This window comes from Zonotrichia albicollis, chromosome 6 (genome assembly GCF_047830755.1).
Source record: "Zonotrichia albicollis isolate bZonAlb1 chromosome 6, bZonAlb1.hap1, whole genome shotgun sequence".
Lineage (NCBI taxonomy): Eukaryota > Metazoa > Chordata > Aves > Passeriformes > Passerellidae > Zonotrichia > Zonotrichia albicollis.
In genome coordinates, this window is record NC_133824.1 from 16802782 (window position 1) to 16813264 (window position 10483).

Consider the following 10483-nt stretch of genomic DNA (forward strand, 5'->3'; position numbering starts at 1 on the left):
AAATATGGTGTGGTTTGTAGGGGACTCAGAACCCCTGTGGGACACTGTCCCCAGCCAATGGGATCCACTAGGACACTCCCACACACCCCCAGCCAACCTGCCCCTCCCTGGGGTCAGCCCCAAGGTGGGTGATGTGGAAACTACCAGAGCAGGATACGGGGTGTCCTTCCTGCTGCACTCCCAGCACCCTCACTCCCTGGGAGGACAAAGCCACCACCTGCTCTTCCACCAGCACCCATCGGGGGGTGGGACTGCAGCCATGCTGGTGGAGCAGAAATGCCTTTATTTCACCCCCATCTCTCATCTGAAGGATGGGGAGGAAAGAGACTTGGGGAAATAAAAGCAGAGTGAGTGCTTTGGCTCACTTAATAGCATAGTGAGTGTTTTCCCTTCACAGTAATCCAGTGAGGAAATAGCTAATTATCTGAGACAGGGCAAATTTTTATTTCTGTCAAAAAAAAAAAACACCTTTAAAAATCATGTAGCAGTGCATCTCTTCACTAGTTTATCTTTTCCTCTTTGCTCCCCAAAAACAGCCTGCAGTGGAGAGAACATGGGGAGGCACAGCCTGTGGCAATGCCATCTCTCCTGGGGCTGGTGAGAGAGGATTTTTGCAGAGAGAAGCCAATTAAGAGCTATTGCTCAGGCAGGCATCAGCTGCTGGGAAATCAGGAGCTTCATTAGCTCTGCTCTCACCACACACACAGGCACCAGCTCACTCTTGCACAGACTCTGGCAGCCACACGTGCCAGAACACACTGCTGGGGTCAAGCTGTCCCCATGGGGCAAGAGGACAAGTGCTGTGAGAAGGAGACAGAGCACCAGGAGGGGACACCTTGCTGAGGACAAGGCATGGTCTCCATGGTCTCTGGTGAGTGACAGGGCTTGCTGTGATGCCTCTGGAGGAGCTTGGTCAGTGAGGGTGACACAGGAGGGTGTTGGCACCACCCTCCTCTGCCCATCTATCCCTTGTGGTGCCAAGGGGCTGTACCCAATACAGCCCCCTCTCCACTGCTCCACTCCATGTCCTGCTGGTGTCCAGGCACAGGGACACTTGGGGACCAGGTCTGCAGGTGTGCTGCTCGTCTGAGCCGACCCTGGTTTCGCTCCTGTTGATGTCTGGGATGGATCTCAGAAGCAAAGAAGGTCTTTGCAGAAGAACCACAAATCCCCTTTAGCAGGTGTATGCTGAAGATGCAATTTAAATATTCTCATTGATGGTACTTCAGAAGATTTGGAGACTCAAGACTAACTGGGTGTCAGAAACACCCAGCTTGGGAGTTCCTGGGCCAGACAGAGCCTGTGTCTCCCCACCCAAAATCAGCAGGATCTCCCCTGAGCAGAGAAGCTGGAGCTGCCCCTCCAGCTATGACAGAGAGTGGGATAGGGATGAGGATGGGATGGGGGCAGTGTTGGAAGAGCCTCTCTTCTCCCCCCACCCTGCCCAGTTCTGTTCAGGAGCTTTTCTGGCTGCAGGGCTGTGCTCAACTTGCTCCCATCCTCTGAAGGCTTCCCAGCAGAAAGGCCCCTGCTCTGCAATTGCTCTGTCTACTTTTGAGACACAATGCTTAATCAGTTTGTAATACTTGCAGTATTTGCTGACTTCATTTTTAAATAAATCTTGTTGTTTAATCAAAATGTCAGGCAGGATCAATCCCAGTTTCTCACAGAGGTCAGAGTGCAGACAAAGTGCTGCCTTCTCCTGGCACAGGGAGCTGAGGGACAGCCCAGTGGGCAAGGGGCCCTTCCAGCCATCCAGGCAGGCTGCCTGCCCAGACTCACCCAGTTATGGAAGTGCCTTTCTTCTCAAGCACCTGAGTTTGGCAGGAGTGTGTCCATCCTGCCACAGCTCTCCTACCTTTCCCAGCACTACAGCTACCAAAGTGATGGAAAAGGGATGGAGAGATCAGTAAAGGAAGATGCCAGGGGAGGAGAAATGAAATGCAAATATAAGTGCAGTATCTGCTGAAATGCCATCCTCAAAATGGTATATCAAAATCTAGGCATAGGCACCAAACTCTCGACACTATTAGGCTAGAAAAAGGAAAGTTTTCTTCCTAAAGTGCTTTCATACCTGACTATTTTCTCCAAAACTGCAGTATTTTCCAGATGTTGACTGTGCAAAAATAGCCTTACACATCAGGTTACTTGTTTTCTAGAAGAGGAAAGGCTGGAACACTGCATCTGGAACTTGGCCAAACTGCTGGGATGGAACCATGCCAAGAGTTGTCAGGTGGGGGCTGGTCCAAGAAAGCTAAGACAGGTATTAATGGGCTGTTGATATTTTAGAAGATCAGTTGGGCTGGAGGATAAGACCCTTGAGGATCTATACAACAATTGATCTTCCATATTTTCACTAGCAAGCTGGCATAGGAAAAAGTGTCATTTGCTAATGAGACAAATTAGGAGGGCTCTGAAATACAGAAGAAGAGTAGAGAGACTGGGCTACCTTGAAGGCAGGAGTGGTGGAGATGGGATGAAATACAGGGAAACACAATGAGGTGTTGCCAGCAGGAATTGCTGCAGCAGGCAGGGAGGTCCTCAGCTGGCAGCAACCAGGGAAAGGCCTGAGCCATTGCTCTAACATGAAAAAGGCAGATCTGGTAATTGGTTCTGTAAAAAAATATTCATGAAGCATAATGGCAGGGCAGTGATGGGCCACAGCTGGACTCCAGAAGACATTTTCAGCCACAGCACATGAGATGAATTTTAATGGAAAGGAGGCAGAGCGGGAGGTAGAAGAACAGGGAACAGTGACAGTGGCTGGCATAACCTGCTGGGACAGAGGCAAATGGTTCCCCACAAATACCCCTGGGGCACAGGAGGAAAAAGATTCTGTTTGAACAACTGAATTGGCTTGGCAGCACTAGCTGCCTGTAGTCGGGACCTATGGAGGGAATTATGCAAGGGACTGGCAAAAATGATCCCTTTTTTTCCTCTCCCCACACATATATTCTTGATAATCAATTGCTGCTATGCTTGTCAGCACGCAAGCAGTTCTGAATGGTGGCTCTGGCTCCTCTATCTTCCTGCTGCTGCTACTTCTCTACTCCGATGATCCCAGGGAAGCACAGGAGCTATCCTGTGAAATGCAACCCTTTTGCCACCTTGATGTGCTTTTAAGACCAACACATTGCTCTTTGCACCAACAAACCAGCTGCCTGTGCAAAATCTGGAGGCAAAGCCGTGCTTGAGCTAACATGTATCAGCTAAATGTCCCAAAGCTTTGCTTGGGCACAATCAACTACTCAGCACCTGGGCAGGCTCTGCTGCACTGCACTGCCCACCTCCCACACTCCTCCCAGGGATGCACTGAGATGCCTTAGTGGCAGGGCAGAGGAGAGCCCCAAATGACAGGTAAGCTAAAGGCTGCCCCCTGTGTGCTTTGCAGCCCCCAGCGCCTGCTTTTCAGTCACCTTTTGCATCTTTTCTGGGGTCAGTATTTACAAGCACCTCTCTGTGAAGGAGTTGAGGTGACACCTGAGCTAAAGCTCACTGCCCAGGTGCAAAGGGGCACCGTTCACCACCCGGTGCCTGGCACTGTGATGTGGAGCAGCAGAGCCTGCCCCAAACTCACCTCCCAGCACCAGCCCAGTGTGATAGCAGCAAGACATTCACCAATCAATTCCTACAATTTCCCCCCATTTAAACTGTGCTCAGCCACAAATGACATCAATAATGAACAAGCACTCACCCTCTAGGTGGTGCCAGCTGGCAGTGATCCAACATGGCCTGCTGCCATCAAGGCATAGGCAGGGAAATGAGTATTATTCTCCCCACCATGCCTCACCCAGGCATCCAGCTTAGGGAATGGAAAATATTACACCCGGATCTCTTCATCAGGGCTTCTAAAAATTGTCTTGCAAAGGGTTATGGAGCCCAGTACCCAGAAGAGATTCATCCTGCAACTGGCCAGGTGTGATGCATGCAGCATTCCCAGTTCAGGGAGAGTTGGGTGGTGTGAAGCAGAAGCCATTCCTTCACCCTTCAGCACACTGGGCCACACCACAAAGGCTCCCCCAGGCTCTCCTGATGCTCACCTGCCCCCAGCATCACCTGACCACTACCCCTTGTGCTGTGCCATGCTGATGGATGCCCCAGCCCTGCTGTCAGGCACAGGCTGCCCCAGCCTCATGGCCATCCAAATAGGGCCCATGTTGGCACCAGCCACTACCAGCAAATCCACCCCTCCTGCTGCTTCCCTTGGCTCAGGCATGGCAGAGAACACTCTGGGGGTGTCTTCCATCCATTTTCACAGCTGCTGCCACAACCACCACTGCTGCTGAAAGCAGCTATCTCTAGCCTCCAGCAGTTTGGAGACATAGGTAATCTTTCTGCAGTAATTACCAGCTCAGTCCCTTAGAGGAGTTCATGGATGAGTCCGCCCTGGCAGCTAATTACTTCAATTACTTCCTGACACAGAGCCCAGGGCTCTCTGCAGCAGCACACAGCACTGCTTGGCAGCTCCCTGCTCCTTATGTGCCTCCCTTCCCAAAACAGCAAGTGCCACAGAACCTCTCCTCTAGGACCACAGAGGATGTGCTGGACTGGATGGGCAGTGGTGAGACCCCACCATCACCAAGGACAAGGAGCTAAATGGTTTCTTAGACATGCCCCAGGTCCAGGTTCAACACGGCTGCCCCACCACAGGACAAGCCTGAGCACCCCTTTCTCCTGCCAGGCTGCTGCAGAAGAAAGCTCAACAGAATTTTCTAGCACAGGGCCCCTCTGCCTAGGAGGCTCACAGGGAGTGAAGCCAGACTACTCAGGAACAGGACTGGGCTGCAGCAACCAGTGACAAGTTCCAGACACCTTAAGGAAAAACAAGTTATTTGTGAGCAGTTTTGGGAGGAGGTGGGGCAGAGCAGGGGGATGGATTTAGGACAGACATACCATGTGTGTTATGGCATCTCCTCTTAACACGGTCACCAAAGCTCCTAATGCCCTGTCAAAGGCCTGAGAGTAAGACAAGAGTCAGTCCTGCTGACCCGGCCTCAGGAGCTGACCTTGTAAATGCAGGGCTTGGGAAGCTCTCCCCACACACCTGTAGGTTGCTCTGAGTTCTGGGAAGCAAGACCAGGTACTGCAGTTGGTGACAGCCAGTGGTACCAGCCAGCCCTAGACATCCTACAGCTTAGTCCTGCACAGCCATGCTGACAGACAGCACAGGAGAACTCACCCACTAAGGGGATGAGGGGTGTGGAGTCAGGCAGAGACCACCTCAGCCTTACACCTCAAGATGCTCACAGGGCAGAGGTACAAGCAGGTGGTTTCAGCCTCCCAGTACACCACCACCACTTCAGGGCACGACCACCACCATCTCAGACATTGTCTGTGCACCCCTGCTGTCACACAGGGCTGGGCACACTGGGTTATCTCCAGCCTTGCATCTGATCTGGAAAGCAAGCCTTAGGCTCTTACCAGGGAAAGCACAGCTCCAGCCAGGCCTCCAGAGAGGCAACATCAAGCAGCAGACACTCCCCACCAGAAACCAGAAGAGGACCTTCTCAGGAGCAGGGATTGAGGTGTGCACAGTCTCTCCCTGCCCATTCAACAGTTTTAGAAAGCAGAGGTGGGGGGGGGGAAGCCTTGCCCAGAAATCATGCAGTGACAGTGAGAAACCACACAGGACTAGGAGTGGAAGAGTCTTTATTGCTTTGGTTTCTTACATGTGAGAAATACGCATCCATGTTGCTTGCAGCACAGCACAGGGGATGCAGGGACACTGGGCACACAAGTTGCAGTCTCTCTGCATTCTCCTAGACTTCAGGAAGAGAGACCCTAGAAAAGTAGGGTAGCTGCCAGCTGAGAGAATAAAGGTTTGTGTGAAAGGTTATTGCTACAAGTCCTGAAAGGTCAGGGACAGCTTCTGCAGAGCCTGCAGAAGACACTGACTCCTGGCTTAGCATTCCCAGCATACAGATTACAGTGAGGACACAAACAAGTCCCCTCATCTACCAGTCTCTTCTCCATCTAGGAAAGATCAGGGCAGCCAGAGGCAGGGACTAAAAGCAAGAGCTTCACTCATCCCAAGGGAAGCTTTTATTCTCCTTAGCTGGGAAAAGCCCAAAGATGCTTCTTACATAAAGCTGAGCACTCCCCAAACCTCTCCTCACCTACAGCTGAGCCAGTGCTACTCTGCTCACTGATGAGATGCTAGGCACCTCCATGCTCATCCTGAACATCCACATTACTCATTCAAGCAACTGCCTGGGGCAGAGAGACTTTCACATCCTCCACAATCTCATGAGGCCCAGCAGCATCCCATGACACTGGCGCAGTATTACCTCCCTTGCTCATCCTCTGAGCACAAAGAAAGGAAAATTACCTGGCCCCTCTCCCTTGGGATACTCAATGCCTTCTCCTTCCACTCCTCCAGCCTCTGGCAATAGGCACTATGAGGATGCTCCCATACCTGATTGAACCACACAAAAAAGAAAGCCAGAGACTATCAACAAAACAAAACCAAACCAGAACAAAAATCAGGGAGGCCCCAACCCGGGCACTGCACCAGAGAGCCAAAGGGCACACCAGCAGAGGAGCTGTGGCCAGCTCAGGCATCCACCAACGTCAGCCCATCGTGCAGAGCGCGCTTCCACATGTAATAGGTGGAGCGGGCCGTGAGTGGGAAGCGGGCACTGAACTCCTTGTAGGTTGGGAAGGTCTTCGACTCAAAGCGCTGCTGCAGGAACAGCTTGGCCTGTGCCTTGAACTGGGCAGTGGCAATGACATCCATCACAAACATCCGGCTGCTGGCTCTCTCCGACATGGCATAGCCCGAAATGCTGGTGTTGCACGGCACGGCAGGCACTGGCTTATCTATGTGCTTGGTGGCTACTTCCACATGGCACTGAGGTTTGAGGCCTGGCTCTGCTCTTGGAGGTGCCAGGGAAGACACACGGTTCAATGGCACGCTGGAGCTGCTCCAGGGCAGGCGATGCTGCCAAATGGTTTGGCCACTGGCCTTCCAAAACCAGTAGGCTGTGGAGGAGAGAGATGGATAGCGCAGGCGGTACTTGCAGAATGGCAGCTGCCATTGCTGGACCTGCCTCCTGGCCACGTCTCGCAGCTGCTTTCTCCAGCACAGAGAAGGATGGAGCTGCAGCAGACTCCTGGATGCTGGCCGGTCTCCATTCCGTCTCTTCCTAACAGGCACACCGCTTGGCTTCAGCTGCAGGAATGGCTTTCCTATAGCTAGAGTTTTCTGGTTATCCAAGGGTGACTGGGGGTGTTTGAAGTTGGGGTTCTCCTTGATCGCTTTTCTTCGCCAGTTATAGTAAGTGGACCTGGAGATGCCTGGGAAGCTGCGTTTGAAGCATCTGTAAGGCACCAGAGTGTTCATGGAAATGCATTTCTCCAGGTAGGATTTGGCTCCTTGCATAAAGATTCCTGCTTGAATGGGATCTGGGGAAGTACTTGAGGATTTCAAGCTCCCCTGCAGATTTCTTGGCTCATTCACATCAGCCTTTTTTGGGACAACCCTGTGAAGTTCCTGCAAGCTGTGCGCCTCAGACAGAGCAGAGGTATCACCATTGACCATGCTCTGCATCTCATGCTTCCAGGCATAGTATGTGGATCGGGAGATTTCTGGAAACATTTGTCGGAAGTGCTGGAGGGGGATGACATTGCCCTCCTGAAAGCAGGACTGCAGGAAGTGTTTAGCTGCAAACCTGGCAGCCGCTTTCTGCCGGTGCTCCCGAGACTGGCGCTTCCAGCGGTAGAAGGTGCTCTTGGTAATGCTGTAGCGGTCACGCAGGTTGGAGTAGGTCAGCTGGGGGTCACTGTTCAGCAGCTCAAGGGTCTTCATGGGCTGGACAGGAGGCTCTGGTGAAGGTATTGTGGGTTCCAGCTCCTCCAGGCCAACCACAGCCACAAAATACTGCGCTTTGAAGACCTGCCGGGAGAGCTGCTGCCCTGACCACATGATGTGCAGCGTGGAGGTTCGTGGGCCACACTTCCTGGGCCGGATCAGCCGGTTAAAATACGGTCGGATCTTCAAGTTGCTCATGGGATAGATGGAGTAGATGTTACACTGCAGTACTGAGGCAAGAGCATAGACGTGCCACATGTTGGCAAAGGTGCCAGGAAAACAGGTAGCTTTGATATCAGCATCAAAGATGGCTTCCAGGATAGCCATGGGGAGGCTGGTCATCTCCGGGGTCTCCTCAGTGCAGAGGGAGTAGCGGGCAGCCTGCAGCATCACTTTGGAATCAATCATGCCATTCAAGTAGTATTGTTTGTGCAGCAGCATCTCCACCACAGTTCGCACCTGCAGCTCCAGGCTGAGGCTGGGGTTGCCCCAGAGCAGCACACTAGCAGCCTCAAAGAGGCGGTTCCCCTCACCCTTGCAAACGAGAGGCAGCATGTTACTTGGGGCATCCTCGGGATAGAGGCTCCTGGCTACCCGGTCAACCTCCAGCTCCTCTTGGAACTGACTGCCACAATAACCAGGCAGGGAGAAGGATGACAAGGTCCTCTCTGCCTCCAGCGCAGCACTGGTGAGGCCCTCCAGACCAAAGCATTCGGTGGCTTCCTGTAGCTCCTGCAGCACAGACTGCACCAGCTGGTGCCTCTGGATCATCCTGAAGGATGGCAAAAATAAAGAAGTCACTGGAGATGAAAACACTGCACACTCCAGACTGGCAGTGACCCGGCCTCCAAGTCCAGCTCCTGGCCAAAGGACAGGATGGAGGAAAAAGGTAGAGGAATGGCCACTCTGCACATTTCAAGGACAAAGGAGGAAGCCCCAGTCCTCAGCAGGCAGACCCAGGAGTGGAACAGCTCAGCTTGCTCACCAGTGACCTCCTGCGGGCAGCACATACGGCACACAGCCTCCACTTGCCTAAGCGAAACTAAGGATTGCCTGCACCCCCGGGGTGGGAAGCCAGGTCACCTTCCACCACGGCATACCTGGTTTTGGCCTGGCATCACCCCGACACCGACCTCTCCCTGTAGTGGTTCCATCATTTCCACTTTACTACTCCCCTACAAGCACCCAGAGAGAAGTTTCCCTCAAAGGGAAAACATTTGCCATCGCTGCAGGAAAGGACCTGTGACAGAGCCACCCCGCACGGGGCCATGGGTGCACCCGGTTCAAGCACAACAGAAGATGGGGCAAGGAGCTTGCCTTCTCCCTCAGAGCAGGACACTGCAGCTGCACCCATTGCAGGCACCAAAAACTGCCACAGAACCTCGGATGGAAGTGACAGAGCCAAAGCCATGGCTATGGTACCTGAGCCAACACTAGATGTCATTTGCTGCTCAGCCGACACACACCACCGGCAAAGGAGAAGGCACGAAAGGAGGGCTTCTCTTGGATGAGCTACCAGGCAAGAGGCAACCCAAAAGTACAGACAGAGTGCAAGTATTGAGTGGGTACTACAGACTCTTTATGGAGCACTCCTCCCTGCCTGAGCCGGTCCCAGTCTTGTCCTACCTCCCTCTGCATGCCAGAGAGAGGAATGGAATAGAATATGTGGAGCTCATGGAATACAAAGGGTCAAAGCTTTGTGTTTCTACTGGATTCCACATAGGAACCCAAAAGCTTTGTTCAGCTTGTGGAATCCAGTAGTGTCCCCACCACTCCAGGGGCTTTCATGATGGCTGCACAGCTCTTAGCTCCAGCTTCATTAGTGAGCCCTCTTCAGCATCCTTTCACAGTCAGACAGCTCAGACCTCTCCCAGCCAGCCTACTCTCCCCCTTTTGGGCCAGTTTTCTCCCAGGGACCACAACACCTCACTCAAGAAGCCAAATCTCCTCCATTTTCTCCTAATCTTCATTCTCATATCACACCTACTATGTACAGCGTCACTTTGCAGCCTGCTCAGTTCACAGTCCAGCCAGAGCTCACCTTCTCTCAACACTTCACAGGTATGACTATGCACTCACAGCTCTGTGGGTACATGAGGAACAGCAGAAGCAGGAAAAGCAGCAGCTCTACAGTAAAGCCGATGTCCAGCCAGAACTCTCCCCATTTTCAGCCCTGCTGCAGATATGGTTATTAGTGCTGTGACATCTATGGCCCCTGGCCATGAACAAACCATATGAGGTGCCACAGAATCACAGACACATAAGAGTTCTTCATCACAAGGAGCCTCTGTGCTGCTGCAACTGAGTCTTGCCTTTAATCAGATCACAGGTAATCACCAATTGCATCCCTTCCCCTGCTCCAAACTTCTCCACAATCTCCTGCATGTCAGAGGCCAGAGCATTCTTACAGCTGCTCCCACAGCTGTAGGGCATCAGTTACTAGAGACAAACACAGGAGAATGCACACAGCCGTGAAGCAGGGAAGATAAACCTGTCCTAAAATCCTGGTCTGAGAAGGTATGGAATTGTCACTTCAGGTCAGATTTGCATTGTTATTTTCCTAGAAGTCTGTAGAAACTTTGACTAAGACTATGTTGAGTGACATGAACATGAGGAGCTGAAACAAAGGCAGAACTCAGGACAACTATAGGGCTGAGAGAGCCCAAGTCCTCC

At 52.4% G+C, this 10483-nt stretch overlaps 1 protein-coding gene across 1 annotated transcript; it reads right to left on the reverse strand.

Moving 5' to 3' along the window:
- Nucleotides 1–5643: 5643 nt before the first annotated feature.
- Nucleotides 5644–9256, reverse strand: VRTN (vertebrae development associated). Its single transcript, XM_014268057.3, has one exon. It carries the CDS (start codon nucleotides 8579–8581, stop codon nucleotides 6554–6556), a length of 2028 nt encoding a protein of 675 aa, XP_014123532.1. The 5' UTR covers nucleotides 8582–9256; the 3' UTR covers nucleotides 5644–6553.
- Between the last annotated feature and the right edge of the window lie 1227 nt (nucleotides 9257–10483).

What these genes read in the sequence shown, in the direction of transcription:
- VRTN (XM_014268057.3), bottom strand. Translation starts at nt 8,581, where the DNA reads ATGATCCAGAGGCACCAGCTGGTGCAGTCTGTGCTGCAGGAGCTACAG.